Below are 17,808 nucleotides of genomic sequence, written 5' to 3' on the forward strand. Positions count from 1 at the left end.
TAGTATGTGATGAACACGATGACTCAGACATGTCTGTCCATTCCGCAGTTTGGCTCGGGCTCATCCTTCGGTACCTTCCGCCCCGCTCTCTCACACACTGGCTCCATCAGGCCTCTCTCTGTCATACTTCCTGGGTCCCCCACATTTAACCGCTCTCCTGGATCCAAAACCCCCTCACCCATCTCAAAGGTTCCTAGCTGGAAGGTTTGTTTTAATTTGCTGCTTTTCCGTTTTAATCTTTAATTTGCTTAACTGCTTTTTTCTTGGCTTTAACAACTCATTTGCATAACTCATGATGCATAATATCTTCAGGATCCATTCTGTTGTCGAATTCCGCTTTCAAATCTCTCATGCCAAAGATTTGCTAAGCTGAGCGGACTTTGCTAAACTCATTGTAATAAAATATTCATGCTTAGGGCTGAGATCTATTTGTGTAGACAGCACAAGCAGATTTGGTACCATGCTGTTAGAATTTAACCTCTTCATGGACCCTCATACTGCTTCCATTGTACCACAATGGAAAAGACTTCTGAACTGCTGAATGATAGACATGTCCAATCCAAGGGTACATTGTTTAGTTAATTTCCTCATTGCCTCAATAATACTGCCACAGGATTGGTCTAAAACCAGTACCTACGAGCCCTCATTGGCTACCACTCTGCAGCAAAGGAGAGAGTCATTGGACAGGATGAGGGAGCAGGAGGTTCCTTCCAGTCCTAAAGGGTTCTCTGGGATGCACCCAGACACTCATAGGTCCAGGATGGCCCAAGCTACTATAGCAGCCAAGGTAATGATGAGCACACATTGGATGCAGTAACAGTACTCAACAATCAGCATGAGTTGTTGAGATGTAGATTTTAATGTTTGCCACTACTGCTATTGTACGGTAATGTGAGTCTCCTCTCTCTTCTCTCTTTTTCTTTCTTTCTCATTCTGTTTTCTCTCTCTCTCTCTCTGCGTGTGTGTGTGCGTGTGTGTGCGCACACAGCACGGCGGTGAGGCCATGTCCCCAGCAGCCAGTACACTAGCCATGGTACTAACCCGTGGTCTCAGTATAGAGCAGCAGAAGAATAGCAGGGAATCTCTGCAGTACTCCAGTGGCTACAGCACCCAGACCAACACACCGTGCTGCTCAGAGGACACCATCCCCTCACAGGGTAACATACTCTGATCAACACCAGATAACCACACGTATCCCTTCAAACAGTAGTACCTGAAATTGTATAGAAAATCCAATAGGATCCGGCTGTCACATGCGGCCTGATCAGTTTGAATTCATTCTCTGCTGTTCTCAGGGTCTGACTATGAGTGCTACTCTCTGAACGGGGACGCTGATACCGGCAGGGAGGCTGACTTCGACAAGTCCTCCACCATCCCCCGCCACAGCAACATCGCACAGAACTACCGCCGCATGATCCAGACCAAGAGGCCGGCCAGCACCGCCGGGTTACCCGCCGGAGTGAGCCCTCCTGGTGGTATGCATGGAGTGATTTATGGGGGTGATGGAGGGCGTGACGGGAGGCACGGAGCCATCACCTCTGGAACAGCCACCATCCGCCGGACCCCCTCCTCCAAAACGGGGGTGAGACGCACCCCGTCCACCTCAGGCCCCATCGCCATCCGCCCCCCCATCGTTCCAGTCAAGACCCCCACGGTGCCAGACTCTCCTGTCTACTCCCCCGGTTACTCCCCCAGCTACTCTCCCAGCCTTACCCAGAGCATGGGCAGCGAAGAGTACCTGTATGGGGACGAGACTCCATCCAGTGCCCTGGAATACATGAAGGCCTCCCCCAAGCGGCTGAGCCTACCTGACACCACCGCCTGGAGCTCCGGAGGGGGGCTGGACCAAAGTGTCTATGCCCAGCAGCCCCCTGGCATGACAGGCCTCAGCCTTGAGGAGGACCCCCAGCTGGCAGCCAACCGCCACAGCCTGGTGGAGAAGATAGGAGAGCTCGCGGCCAGCGCCCACGCCCTGGGCGAGGGTCAGTTCCCCTTCTCCTCTCTGGACCCTCTGCCAGCGGACCCAATGGGTACCAAATCTGTAACCCAACACCCACAACAACCACCACACAGGCCCCAGGAGGGCGTGGACATGCTGGTGTCCATACGGAGAGGTGTGAGGCTCCGCAAGGCGGTCTCCAACGACAGATCAGCCCCCAGGATACTGCAGGATACTGCAGCAGCATCCAGGATACTGCGGTAGTATCTACTGGGACTGACCACAGAACTGTGGTGCCACTGCAAGCTCTAGTAGTGAAATGAATGAACACTCATCCTGTACAGGAAAAGACTGCATGAAATGAAAGGGAAAACGAGTGTCAATGTGTAAAGATTCAATGAATGGCCATGGGTGGCCAATGGACAAATGTCATGTAATGAATTGCGTACAAATATATTTTTATGTCGTATTCCTATTTCCCTTGATGTCTGTGGGCTTAGTGGCTGTGGTTGTCTATTCCCTCTCCTGTCTCCTGATGAATCAGCTCAGGCACCTTTCCTTTAGACTCAGTGATCAGGGCCTGTATTCACAAAGTGTCTCAGAGTAGGTGTTGTGAATATAATGAATCTATAATACAATTATATGGACAATGGTGCTGAGAGATTAGTGTATTTTGAGGTCTGTTTGGTTTGGTTTCGATTATATATACAGTACGAGTCAAAAGTTTGGACACACCTACTCATTCAAGGGTTTTTCTTTATTTTTACTGTTTTCTACATTGTAGAATAATAGTGAAGACATCAAAACTATGAAATAACACATATGGAATCATGTAGTAACCAAAAAAGTGTTAAACAAATCAATATATATATTAGATTTTAGATTCTTCAAAGTAGCCACCCGTTGCCTTGATGACAGCTTTGCACACTCTTGGCATTCTCTCAACCAGCTTCATGAGGTACAGTAGTCACCTGGAATGCATTTCAATTAACAGGTGTGCCTTGTTAAAAGTACATTTGTGGAATTTCTTTCCTTCTTAATGTGTTTGAGCCAATCAGTTGTGTTGTGACAAGGCTGAGGTGGCATACAGAAGATAGCCCTATTTGGTAAAAGACCAAGTCTATATTATGGGAAGAACAACTCAAATAAGCAAAGAGAAATGACAGTCCATAATTTCTTTAAGACATGAAGGTCAGTCAATCCAGAAAATTTAAAGAACCAGAAAGCGCTATGAGGAAACTGGCTCTCATGAGGACCGCCACTGGAAAGGAAGACCCAGAGTTACCTCTGCTATAGAGGATAAGTTCATTAGAGTTAACTGCACCTCAGATTGCAGCCCAAATAAATGCTTCACAGAGTTCAAGTAACAGACACATCTCAACATAAACTGTTCAGAGGAGACTGCATGAAACAGGCCTTCGTGGTCGAATTTCTGCAAAGAAACCACTACTAAAGGACACCAATAATAAGAAGAGACTTGCTTGGGCCAAGAAACACGAGCAATGGACATTAGACCGGTGGAAATCTGTCCTTCGGTCGGATGAGTCCAAATTTGAGATTTTTGGCTCCAACCACCGTGTCTTTGTGAGACGCAGAGTAGGTGAACGGATGATCTCTGCATGTGTGGTTCCCACCGTGAAGCATGGAGGCATTGTGATGGTGTGGGAGTGCTTTGCTGGTAACAATGTGAGTTATTTACAATTCAAGGCACACGTAACCAGCATGGCTACCACAGCATTCTGCAGCGATACGCCATCCCATCTGGTTTGCGCTTAGTGGGACTATCATTTGTTTTTCAACAGAACAATGACCCATCACACCTCCAGGCTGTGTAAGGGCTATTTCACCAAGAAGGAGCATGATGGAGTGCTGCATCAGATGACCTGTCCTCCACAATCACCCGACCTCAACCCAATTGAGATGGTTTGGGATAAGTTAGACCGCAGAGTGTGGAAAAGCAGCCAACAAGTGCTCAGCATATGTGGGAACTCCTTCAAGACTGTTGGAAAATCATTCCTCATGAAGCTGGTTGAGAGAATGCCAAGAGTGTGCAAAGCTGTCATCAAGGCAAAGGGTGGCTACTTTGAAGAATCTGAAATATATATTGATTTGTTTAACACTTTTTTGGTTACTACATGATTCCATATGTGTTATTTCTTAGTTTTGATGTCTTCACTATTATTCTACAATGTAGAAAATAGTAAAAATATAGAAAAACCCTTGAATGAGTAGTTGTGTCCAAACTTTTGACTGGTACTGTATATATATTTTTTAACATTAAATGCACTATGCATTATGTGGGTTGAATGCTATATCAACTCAGAATAAAACAATTCATCAAAGTCCCATGATGGTATTGACTGCCCATTACTGCTTATATTAACCATCGTTTATTCACATTATTTTACTTTAATAAAATATTTCAGTTGTTGTGTATATAAACATGTTTTATTTGATTACTTTATTATTTAATTCCAAGTCATCATCTCATCTCCATAGTGCTGCTGCCTATGCTGTCTGACTAAATCACTATTTTAGTAGTTCTTCAAAGTAAATAAGGCATACTTTTATGACTGCTGAATACCAACTATCAAACACTTAAATTATGTATTTTCAAAAAAATACCGCATGAAGCGAGAGGTCTCTCGATCGCACATTAATCTGTCTCTTTTACGTAGTAGGCGTAAAAGAAACAAACCGGATCAGTAGGCGCGCAATGGATTGTGGTCATTGTAGTTCATGTTTTCTGAGCTTAACAATGTAGAATATTGGCCTGTTGGAAACTACTACAACATCACAGAGTTCGGGCTTGATCTGATTGTTCTTTAGAGAAACTGCATAATGTGTGCATTGAGCTTACAGAAAACTGAACAAAATGGACTTCAAATAATTGAACCAACGTCTGTCAATGAGTTGTTAAAATACGGAAAAATATCTGAAATGTCAGTTAATCACTCCACTAATGGACAAGGCTGCTTTTATCCTAGATCAGCACTCCTACTCTTAAATGCTATATGAATATGGGCCCAGGAGGTCATTTCAAAATGGCAGTTGAATGCTGTGTCTTATTGTGTGTGTACTAACACAGCCATCTGTTGTCTGAACGTGATGGGGCTAAGTTGCTCTGTGAGCCTGTCTGTATGTTATGTTGTGTATTATTATACTGATGTATGTATTGCCGGTTGTATCATAAGCTGAACACCAATGTATGTTACATATCGGAGAAATGTAAAAGTCATGTAAATTAGGAGCAATGTGGCAGTGTTTTTATTGCTGTACTGTACTATCAATTTATTCTGCAATTAAACCAACCTTTTCCTGTAGAGGGATGTTGCCCTTTATTTTGAGTCTGAGATTTTATATGATGCACAAAAATGGATTGAGGTTTTACAGTTTTTATGACAGCCTATAGGCTAATTGAAAATCCAAGAAAGTGTAGTTTTCTTATGGAATTGTTATTAGGCTATGTAGTAGTTTTAGATGAAGGAGCAAAGGGTGAAAAGAGCACATGGTTATCAGGACAGGTGGAGTAAGAGCCATTTCAGCCTGGTCTCATAGACTAGGCATAACACACTAATTGTAAATCTGGGACATTCAAAGTACTGTAGTATGATATGATACATTTGGTATGGTTATACTAGACGGTTACTTAAGGAAAAAACAAAGATGGCCTGTCCGAATCTCATCAGGGACAACTTTAGCATATGAGCTAATAAGCAACTTTTCAACTACTTACTACGTTTTAGCTACTTTTTAACTACTTAGCATGTTAGCTAACCCTTCCACTAACCCTAACCTTAACCATTTTAGCTAACCCTAACCTTAACCCTTTAACTTAACTCCTAACCTTAACCCTAACTCCTAACCCCTAGCTTAGCTAACGTTAGCCAGCTAGCTAAATGAGTGTTAGCCACCTAGTTAACGTTAGCCACACCAAATTGGAATTCGTAACATACCGTACCAGTCAAAAGTTGGGACACACCTACTCATTTTTTTCTTTATTTTCTACATTGTAGAATAATAGTGAAGACATCAAAACTGTGAAATAACACATATGGAATCATGTAGTAAGCAAAAAAATGTTAAACAAATCAAAATATATTTTATATTTCAGATTCTTCAAAGTAGCCACTCTTGCCTTGATGACAGCTTTGCACACTCTTGGCATTCTCTCAACCAGCTTCATGAGGAATGATTTTCCAACAGTTTTGAATGAGTTCCCACATATGCTGAGCACTTGTTGGCTGCTTTCTTTCACTCTGTGGTCCAACTCATTCCAAACGATCTCAATTGGTTTGAGGTCGGGTGATTGTGGAGGCCAGGTCATCTGATGCAGAACTCCATCACTCTCCTTCTTGGTCAAATAGCCCTTACACAGCCTGGAGGTGTGTTTTGGGTCATTGTCCTGTTGAAAAACAAATGATAGTCCCACTAAGCGCAAACCAGATGGGATGGCATATCGCTGCAGAATGCTGTGGTAGCCATGCTGGTTAAGTGTGTCTTGAATTGTAAATAACTCACAGAAAGTGTCACCAGCAAAGCACCCCCACCTCCTACTCCTCCATCCTTCATGGTGGGAACCACATATGCAGAGATCATCCGTTCACCGACTCTGCGTCTCACAAAGACACGGCAGTTGGAACCAAAAATCTCAAATTTGGAATCATCAGACCAAAGGACAGATTTCCACTGGTCTAATGTCCATTTCTCATGTTTCTTTGCACAAGCAAGTCTCTTCTTATTATTGGTGTCCTTTAGTAGTGGTTTATTTGCATAAATTCGACCATGCAGGCCTGATTCACGCAGTCTCATCTGAACAGTTTATGTTGAGATGTGTCTGTTACTTGAACTCTGTGAAGCATTTATTTGGCCTGCAATTTCTCAGGCTGGTAACTCTAATGAATTTATCCTCTGCAGCATAGGTAACTCTGGGTCTTCCTTCCAGTGGCGGTCCGTATGAGAGCCAGTTTCATCATAGCGCTTGATGGTTTTTACGACTGCACTTGAAGAAACTTTAAACGTTCTTGAAATGTTCCGCATTGACTGACCTTCCTGTCTTAAAGAAAAGCTGTTCTTGCCATAATATGGACTTGGTATCTTAACAAATAGGGCTTTCTTCTGTATACCACCCCTACCTTGTCACAGCACAACTGATTGGCTCAAACGCATTAAGAAGGAAAGAAATTCCACAAATTAACATTTAACAAGGTACGCCTGTTAATTGAAATGCATTCCAGGTGACTGCCTCATGAAGCTGGTTGAGAGAATGCCAAGAGTGTGCAAAGCTGTCATCAAGGCAAGGAGTGGCTACTTTGAAGAATCTCAAATATAAAATATATTTTGATTTGTTTAACACTTTTTTGGTTACTACATGATTCCATATGAGTTATTTCATAGTTGTGATGTCTTCACTATTATTCTACAATGTAGAAAATAGTAAAAAATAAAAATAAAAAAAACATTTGAATATGTAGGTGTGTCCAAACTTTTGACTAGTACTGTTTACGTTTTGTAAATTAGTAACATATGGTATATTTAGCAAATTCTTAACATAACATACCAATTATAATTCATAACATATCCGAAATGGATGATGGACATCCATACCATACAAATTGTAACATATCATGCTAATTGGAGTGTCTCGGCTGTACATACAGAATGATACGAAATGCGCTGAGATCAAGTTGGCCATTTTGATAGGATCTATGATAGGATCTATGATAGGATCAAGATGTTTCTCTTGAGCTGTAATTTCTTACAACTAAAGAGCAGTCTCACTTGTCAGGTGGTGCATGTGTATAAGGTCACAGGTAAACAGGTAGCAATCATGCATGGGTGAACAGGAGATACATTTTGCTGCTACTCACAAGATTACTCTACTACAAACCATCACCACAAAAAAATATATACACTTGAAATAGCCAATAAAGGTGGGCTCTCCCTGACAGGACACTATGAGACTGAGCACTTAATAATAACCAGAGAGGCTGCGATATGTTGACTGGACAGAAGGTGGCGCCAGACACCTTTCATCTGCTTTTTGAAGCTTGACCGAGTGGGCGAGATTTTAAAGCCACAAGAAGAGGACATCCAGCGCGACAGGCGTGGACGGTGGACTTTCCCGAAACTTGGCAATCTATATTCCTATATGGCTTAACAAATGTATAAAAAATTATTAGTACGTTTCCCCCACCTTCATCCAGAGAATGAATTATACAATAGAATTATACAATAGAACATATTCTAATGATCTCGCCTTCATATGATGAATGGGACATTCTGGAAAGTATTTCATCTGTTTGTATACGCATCAATTCTTTTTAGTCTGAATAGTACATCATTATCTAATTCCCACATCTACCATCTCTCTCAGATAAATACAATATCTGAGATATCTGAGAGAGACATCTAGTACTGATTATCTTTTCAGTTCATTTTTAATGACATAATTATCTCCCAGCTCCTCTCATAGTAGAGGAATTCATTTAGTGAACTAGTAGGATAGCATGATTCTGTCAGAGCGGCAACAAGGTCTCCTTTTAATCAAGTATTATTTGTGAGTGTAATCACTTGGCTTGGACTCAAGCTCTTCTAATCAGTATGGCCATAAGAGAGCCTCTCCGCTGAGCTTCACAAGAGACCCTGTTGGCGCAAGGCCTTGTGTGTTTTTGTTAGTTAGAACCAGCCTATTAGGGAGACAATGTTGTTACTATCATTTACAATGACATAGGCCTATGCTATTCTCTGTGCTTCCTTCGTGACTAATTGTCTTTGAGATGGAGGAATGTGAAGAATATATTCTCTCACACACACACATTGGAAAACCAACCAACAATAAAACTTTCACTCATCTCAGTCTGTTCTTTGATCCTTCGTTGCAGAAGATGATACTGTATATGACGACCCCCCCCCCCCCCATGATAATTGACAAACGTAAAAGACTAAACTTGATTTTGAATGTGATGCTCTGTTCATAACTAATGAGTATCTTCTTAACCGTTCATTAATGCACAATGATCACTTCTATGCCGTTACAGTGTAGCTGAAGTAGTTCACTAGATGGTCCCTTGAGGGAGGCTTACAGCTCTAGGCCAATTAGCAATAGTTGAAATATCTTTATTTATATAGATTCTTTATGGCTACAGTAGTTTCCCAAGGCTTTTATTGAGGACTAATAGCCTGAAGAGCTACAAGCAGAGGAATACTACTTAGTGTGCGTGTGTGTAGAGTCAGTATGAATGTGTGTGCATGGAATGTGTGTGTGAGCAAATTAAGTGTGTGTGTGTGTGTGTGTGCATAGATGGACCTGTGTGTCAAGATTTTGATCGTATGACTTCATTTGCCCTTTTTTTATTTAACAATTATTATTATTATTAAGTCATACAATCAAAATCTTGACAGACAGGTCCATGTATGCACGCACACACACACACACACACACACACACACACACACACACACACACACACACACACACACACACACACACACACACACACACACACACACACACACACACACACACACACACACACACACACAACAACATGCACACACATTCCTACTTACTCTACACACACGCACACCCACTCACGTAAAATCATAATGTACACTGCTACTACTCTGTTAATCATACACTGAGTGTACAACAGTAGCGGTGCGTGGGCAAAATCACTGGGGAAGCCAAGCCAGGGATAAAAGCCATATTACAACCTATTTGTTGTGATAATTGTGTTGTTTGCCCTATAAGCTGTTAGTTCATATGCCTTGTCACCGTGATATACAAGTATTTCATACACTACCGATTTTGCAGGTTTTCCTACTTACAAAGCATGTAGAGGTCTGTAATTTGTATCATAGGTACATTTCAACTGTGAGAGACGGTATCTAAAACAAAAATCCAGAAAATCACATTGTATGATTTTTAAGTAATTAATTTGCATTTTATTGCATGACATAAGTATTTGATACATCAGAAAAGCAGGACTTAATATTTGGTACAGAAACCTTTGTTTGCAATTACAGAGATCATACATTTCCTGTAGTTCTTGACCAGGTTTGCACACACTGCAGCAGGGATTTTGGCCCACTCTTCCATACAGACCTTCTCCAGATCCTTCAGGTTTCGGGGCTGTCGCTGGGCAATACGGACTTTCAGCTCCCTCCAAAGATTTTCTATTGGGTTCAGGTCTGGGGACTGGCTAGGCCACTCCAGGACCTTGAGATGCTTCTTACGGAGCCACTCCTTAGTTGCCCTGGCTGTGTGTTTCGGGTCGTTGTCATGCTGGAAGACCCAGCCACGACCCATCTTCAATGCTCTTACTGAGGGAAGGAGGTTGTTGGCCAAGATCACGCGATACATGGCCCCATCCATCCTCCCCTCAATACAGTGCAGTCGTCCTGTCCCCTTTGCAGAAAAGCATCCCCAAAGAATGATGTTTCCACCTCCATGCTTCACGGTTGGGATGGTGTTCTTGGGGTTGTACTCATCCTTCTTCTTCCTCCAAACACGGCGAGTGGAGTTTAGACCAAAAGACTCTATTTTTGTCTCATCAGACCACACGACCTTCTCCCATTCCTCCTCTGGATCATCCAGATGGTCATTGGCAAACTTCAGACGGGCCTGGACATGCGCTGGCTTGAGCAAGGGGACCTTGCGTGCGCTGCAGGATTTTAATCCATGACGGTGTAGTGTGTTACTAATGGTTTTCTTTGAGACTGTGGTCCCAGCTCTCTTCAGGTCATTGACCAGGTCCTGCCGTGTAGTTCTGGGCTGATCCCTCACCTTCCTCATGATCATTGATCCCCCACGAGGTGAGATCTTGCATGGAGCCCCAGACCGAGGGTGATTGACCGTCATCTTGAACTTCTTCCATTTTCTAATAATTGCGCCAACAGTTGTTGCCTTCTCACCAAGCTGCTTGCCTATTGTCCTGTAGCCCATCCCAGCCTTGTGCAGGTCTACAATTTTTATCCCTGATGTCCTTACACAGCTCTCTGGTCTTGGCCATTGTGGAGAGGTTGGAGTCTGTTTGATTGAGTGTGTGGACAGGTGTCTTTTATACAGGTAACGAGTTCAAACAGGTGCAGTTAATACAGGTAATGAGTGGAGAACAGGAGGGCTTCTTAAAGAAAAACTAACAGGTCTGTGAGAGCCGGAATTCTTACTGGTTGGTAGGTGATCAAATACTTATGCAATAAAATGCAAATTAATTACTTAAAAATCATACAATGTGATTTTCTGGATTTTTGTTTTAGATTCCGTCTCTCACAGTTGAAGTGTACCTATGATAAAAATTACAGACCTCTACATGCTTTGTAAGTAGGAAAACCTGCAAAATCGGCAGTGTATCAAATAATTGTTCTCCCCACTGTATAGGCCGGGGTGAAAGTAAATGTCAAGAAAACTGTAGGCTACTACACCACTTTTTACCATTACCACATGTCAGAGGCATGAAAATGAGAGAATGGACTTGAAAATGGGTGGTATTTCCTATACTCCAAAATGCAATGTGGTTAGACGTGAACACAGAAAAAGGCTGAGATGAGTGGCCGACACCATACAAAACATTAAGAACACCTTCCTAAGATTGAGTTTCACTTCCTGTTTTGCCCTCAGAACAGCCTCAATTTGTCTACAAGGTGTTGATAGAATTCCACAGGGATGCTGGCCCATGACTCCAATGCTTCCCACAGTTGTGTCAAGTTGGCTGAATGTCCTTTGGTTGGTGGACCATTCTTGATACACACGGGAAACTGTTGATTGTGAAAAACCCAGCAGCGTTGGAGTTCTTGACAAAAAGCGGTGCACCTGGCACCTACTACCATACCCCATTCAAAGGCACTTACTGTAAGTATTTTGTCTTGCCCATTCACCCTCTGAATGGCACACATACACAATCCATATCTCAATTGTCTCAAAGCTTAAAAATCCTTCTTTAACCTGTCTCCTCCCCTTCATCTACATTGATCGAAGTGGATTTCACAAGTGACATCCATAAGGGATCATTGCTTTCACCTGGATCCACCTGGTCAGTTTATGTCATGGAATGTGCAGGTGTTCATAATGTTTTGTACACTCAGTGTATATGTTGATGGCTAGTCACCCTACCCTTATACATATCTAACCCTACCACGCCACTATCCCTGCACATTGTAAATATGGTATTGGCACTGACCCTGGAACTGACCTTGTATATAGGCTACTTACTTTCTCCTGTTCTTCTTATTTCTATTTCTTGTGTGTTTTTGTTCTACTTGCCGTATAGTAGTACTGATATAAATTACTGCATTTTTGGGAAAGCGCAAGCAAGAAAGGCATTTCACTGTACTAATGCACGTGACAATAAAAACCCGAAACTTTTCCTTTGAGGAGTGCAACAGGGAATCTATAAATGTAGAACTGAACTACAATAATAGTTCTGATGCCTAGTCATTCACTTAGGGTTTCATTCATTCCTTGGTTCATTGCTTCGTTCATTGTTTTGTCCATCCGTCTGTCTGGCCATCCATCCATCAATGTATTCATTCATTTGTTTTATTTTTATGAAGGCAGTTAACCTTCAGAACACAATGCAAGGCCATGGCTATCGTCCCTCTCCTTCCTTATTGTTCAACTCATCCAAGCAAGGTGGACATTCCGCAGTTCAGGGGCATCCCCTCACTCCATCCCTTGCTGTCTCTCTCTCCGTCTCTCTCTCTCTCTAAGGCACAGACAGAGCACAGACACAGGTAAATGTGCTACATCAGTTACAGTAAGTACTGCTCCTGTAACACACTTCAACCATTGCCTTTAAGAAGCTAAAGCTGCTTCTACTTGAGTGAAGGGAATGGATTTGGTCAATTATTCATTAAGGGGGAATTCAGACATGAGTTAGTGCAGAGTGGGGTAAGTTGAGCCATGTTAACATTCAGTATCACTCAGTCAAGGGAAATATAAAATGATTTCTAACAAGGATATCTACATATAGTTCAGGATGTTGTGTATCCCTGGAAATAGTTATAATGAATGTAAACATTACAGTCTCTTGGCACAACTTACCCTGGGTATGGGGTAAATTAAATCTTTATTTCCCAAACACAATTCAACACAATCACTTTTTTGTCTTAATCATTTAAAACTTATTTTAAAACAGGCTTAACACCTAACAAACACTTTGTACTTTAAAAAAATCACTTTTAACATAGACCAGGCCCTGGTGTTACCACATATCCCTGCGACAATGCCTTGCATTATGCCTGGGAAGAGTACACTTAAATTTGCTCAACTTGCCATTGGCTCAACTTACCCCATGGCAAATATTTGGACTATATTAGCCCACACTGCTACAAGGATGCAGTTGCATGCTAGGTTCAGGACCTCATATTGAAGCTTATAGAGACCTCAACTGATGCATAGAACAATCTTTAAATTATCTACTTTGGTTTAGATCCAAGCATCATGAAACCTCTAACACAACAAATTAAATTTGTCTTGGTGAAAACCTAACTTGCTTACGACTTTTTCCATGTTGTTTCTTCCTTCACAGACTCCATGAAATTACCTCTTCCTAAATATTTGATCAAATTATTAATTTTGTATATGGTTTCCTAAAAACAAGCGGTGGCTCAACTAAGCGCTTTGCTCAAATTACCCCCACTCTCCCCTACGCGTGCATAAAAATTACTTCATTCCCTTTTAATGCACTTTCCTCTCTACATATTCTGACCTTGAATATATGCATGGGGAAAATCCAGTGCCAGCAAGGTACGCGTTTGGGGTGGAGATCAAATAATTGGAGGTGTAGCGGGTGTGTGTCTACAGATACGCCATATTCTGACCTTGACTTAATTCTCTCATAGTTCCGCCAGCTTTACGTGCGAGGAAACGATGAATAAGGTCGACCAACCTGTTGGTTGCAAGTGGAAAAACATCACGTGTTTTTTGCCCGATAGAAATAAGACCATTCTCGCAGGAGGCAAATGTGAAACCAGTCATATGGCAGCAAACTGAATCAAATCAACATGACTGGTGTGCCGCTTCCTACAGTGAAGTATATGAAATGCTGTGCCGTTACGCAGAATTGACTCTTTTTTAAAATAATTTGCAGGGATGACTCTTTGACGCAAGCCAAATGAGATGACAAGCCAAATTCGTGCAGTGACAGTTGGGCCAAATGTAACCTCTGTGTGCACTACAATGTTTTAATTTCAGCCTGGACTTTTCTTCATTTTTTGTAATATTTTTTTTTTAACAGATATTAGCCATCAAACGTTATAAACTGTCACTTTAATGGGCTTTTTTGTTGTTGTTGTTTTCTCTCAATATTTAGCCTACATTTGGCATCATTCCATTACATCATTAGTTTTCCTTTTCCTCTGTCATGTCCGTGTGGTTGATCCTGTTCCGGTTCCTAGCAATAGTGCATCATATTTAACGTACTACAAGTTGTTCCATAATTTGGGACATGTAGCTCACTTTATGGAATCATAATGGATTGCAGACCAAGCATGGCAGTTTAAACCTGGAGCCTGGCGCCAGATTTATCCGCCGAGTTGGGCCTATTTCTTTACCTCTTCCTCTCTGGCTGTAGTTGGTCTCCGCCGCCTAGCTCATGCAGCAAAGCTGCTCTATGAACAAGGGATTGTTTGGTGGGAAAGGGGCCAAAACGGAGAGTTATGCTAATTGTCGCCATCTACATGGGAGGTGTGAATTGCAGGCTATTACCATGTGCTATGTAATCAGGTAGAATAATAATAATGAATGCCATTTAGCGGATGCTTTTATCCAAAGCGACTAACAGTCATGCATGCATACATTTTACGTATGGGTAGTCCCTGGAAGCAAACCCAATACCCTGACATTACACACGCCATGCTCTACCAACTGAGCTACAAAGGACCACATTAGCCTAGCCATTAGCCTAAACATGATACATGTGCATCCAGGTCAGTAGAGGCTGGTGGGAGGAGCTGGAAGAGGATGGGCTCATTGTAATGGCTGGAATGGAAAATCGGAACGGAGTCAAACATGTGGTTTCCATATCTGTGATGTGTTTGATACCGTTCCATTGATTCCATTCCAGCCATTACAATGAGCCCATCATCCTATAGCTCCTCACACCAGCCTCCACTGATCCAGGTATACTTATGTGGGTGAGTCAACTTATTTGAATTACATTTCATATGATTGAATACTGTACATATCCTGATGTACATACAGTATTGTACCTGTTAGATATTTGGGGCTTCCTGGGATGAGCGAGTTAGCCAGCATGCTGTTATTTTAATGGTTGCATTAACTCCCTGCTGACAGTTATTTCAATGCTAACAGACAAATCACGAATCTATAGCCATCAACATACTGTTGTCCTGCACATTTAATGTGCTTCCTTGTGTCTATTATCAGTTACTTACATTTACTGTATTTTGTACAACACTGAACAAAAATATTAACGCAACATGTATTGTGTTGGTCCTATGTTTCATGAGCTGATTTTTTTTTTACAGAAATATTCCATATGCACAAAAAGTTTATTTCTCTCAAATGTTGGACACAAATATGTTTACATCCCTGTTAGTGAGCATTTCTCCTTTGCCAAGATAATCCATCCACCTGACAGGTGTGGCATATCAAGAAGCTTATTAAACAGCATGATTATTACACAGGTGCACCTGGTGCTGGGTACAATAAAAGGCCACTTTAAAATGTGCAGTTTTGTCACACAACACAATGCCACAGATGTCTCAAGTTTTGAGGGAGTGTGCAATTGGCATGCTGACTGTAGGAATGACCACTAGAGCTGTTGCCAGAGAATTTAATTATAATTTCTCTACCATAAATCACCTCCAACGCCATTTTAGAGAATTTGGTAGTACGCCCAACCGGCCTCACAACTGCAGGCCAGGTGTAACCATAACGCCCTTTGGTGGGGAAAAACTAATTCTGATTAGCTGGGACTGGCTCCCCAGTGGGTGGGCCTCTGCCCTCCAAGGCCCACCCATAGCTGCATCCCTGCATGCCGATGATTGTTTTGAAGGACTAACACAGTTGGAAAGCCTTCAACCAAAAGTGAAAGAAAAGGCAGAACATGTCCCATCATGCTTCACCCAATACTCACCATTGGGGAAGGCATTTCTTAATTCCATTCCTTTACTTTTGATGTGTGTGTATTGTTGTGAAATTGTTAGATATGACTGTTAGATATTACTGCACTGTTAATGCTAGAAACACAAGCATTTCTCTACACCCGCAATAAAATCTGCTAAACACGTGTATGTGACAAATAAAAATGGATTTGATTTGATTTCAGAACATTATCAGGAACCACTGGTACGTTATTGATATTGACCCACAATTGAAACCCATTTTTAAATATCCCCCACGTATGTTCCCCAAACGTGAGAGACTTTGTGGTTAAATCTGATTACCCACCAGAGAAAAAGCTAACTTTCTTGGACAAGGTTCCGGAGGGTAATTACAAATGTGGGCAATGTGCTCAATGCAGCTTCACGTACAAGTACAACTCATTTACCCACCCCCGCACAAGACAAAGATTTAAGATCAATTGTCTGAATACCTGCATACCCACCAATGTTATTTACATGTTGAAATGTCCTTATGGTCTGTCTTACATAGGGAAAACCCGTAGAAGCCTTAAGACATGGATCAGTGAGCACTGCAGCAACATACGGACAGGTGAGACAAGCAATCTGGTTGCTGTTCATTTTGTACTAGCTTGACATCCTATTAGTTCTCTGAGATACATTGGAATAGAAATGATCAAAATGTCATGCAGGTTAGGGGACATTGAGAGGAAACTTCTTCAAAGGGGATCTTTCTGGATCCACAGGCTGAACACTGTCTCCTCTTGGCCTTAATGCCTGATGAAGACCTAAGGGTCGAAATGTTGTATCATTAAAATCACCTGGGAGCATGAACAGCAATGTGTGGCGTTTTCCTTTCTGTTTTGCATCCCTGCCCAGTCATGTGAAATCCATAGATCAGGGCTTAATGAATATATTTCAATTGACTGATTTCCTTATATGAACTGTAACTCTGTATAATCTCTGAAATTGTTGTATGTTGCGTTTATATTTTTGTTCAGCTATTTTTTTGTCATTGTACCCAGTCTGATACTGACATGCGAGAATCCCGAATCTACAGCCATCAACATACCGTCGTCATGCATATCTAATGTGCTTCCATGTGTCTGTCGTCAGAATAATCACCAATCAGCTGGGATCGCTGGCTGTACAGTCCTTTCTTTAAAAACACAACACAAGAGTGTTACGAAGTACAATCACGTCTGTTACACTGGTGCTGAGACCAGTCTTCTTCTCTTCCCGGGACGTCTGCTCCATTTGAAGTCGAAAAAAACCTTATTACATGAAACAAAATGTTGAATCATTTTGAGACTACAGGAGAAAGGTTCACTGCTACGTTAAAACAACTGCAGTAATGGTTACTTTGATTGTCAACAGCCTTTTGGCCATTGAGGTATTCTGACTGTAGAAAAACAGGGATCTCAATTTGTCCCAGTTCAGGCAGGCAGCATGCGAGGGAGCCCTTACCTGGTGGTGGGTCTGGAACCTGGTGGTGGGTCTCACCCTTTTCAGTACACATGGGAACATCTCCCAAAGAGCTCGTTGCGCACCGGTGTAAGTTAGGTCTTCCCTGAGCTGGCAAGGTGGAGAAACCTGCTGTGCTGCCCTTAAGCAAGGGAGTTAACTGCCAACTGCTATGATGCTGATTAAGGCAGACCCCCCACTTCTCTGATTCAGAGGGGTTGGGTTATTTGTGGAAGGCACATTTCGGTTTAGTGCATTCAGTTCAGTTGTGCAACTGACTAGGCATCCCCTATTTCTGTTGTAGGAGGGATGATAAA

At 42.1% G+C, this 17,808-nt stretch overlaps 1 protein-coding gene across 3 annotated transcripts in view; it reads left to right on the plus strand.

Moving 5' to 3' along the window:
* Positions 1–5,262, plus strand: part of LOC139540189 (protein MTSS 2-like) — a 39,712-nt gene extending 34,450 nt beyond the window's left edge. For 2 of the 3 annotated variants that reach the window (XM_071343803.1, XM_071343801.1), the window contains exons 11-14: positions 49–204; positions 614–787; positions 989–1,157; positions 1,296–5,262. In XM_071343803.1, coding sequence (XP_071199904.1) covers positions 49–204; positions 614–787; positions 989–1,157; positions 1,296–2,203 — 1,407 coding nt within the window. In that variant the 3' untranslated portion in view covers positions 2,204–5,262. The remainder of the gene's footprint in view (positions 1–48; positions 205–613; positions 788–988; positions 1,158–1,295) is intronic. The other variant, XM_071343802.1, reaches the window with a different exon arrangement.
* The last annotated feature ends 12,546 nt before the right edge of the window (positions 5,263–17,808 follow it).

Source organism: Salvelinus alpinus, chromosome 15 (genome assembly GCF_045679555.1).
Source record: "Salvelinus alpinus chromosome 15, SLU_Salpinus.1, whole genome shotgun sequence".
NCBI classification, from domain to species: domain Eukaryota; kingdom Metazoa; phylum Chordata; class Actinopteri; order Salmoniformes; family Salmonidae; genus Salvelinus; species Salvelinus alpinus.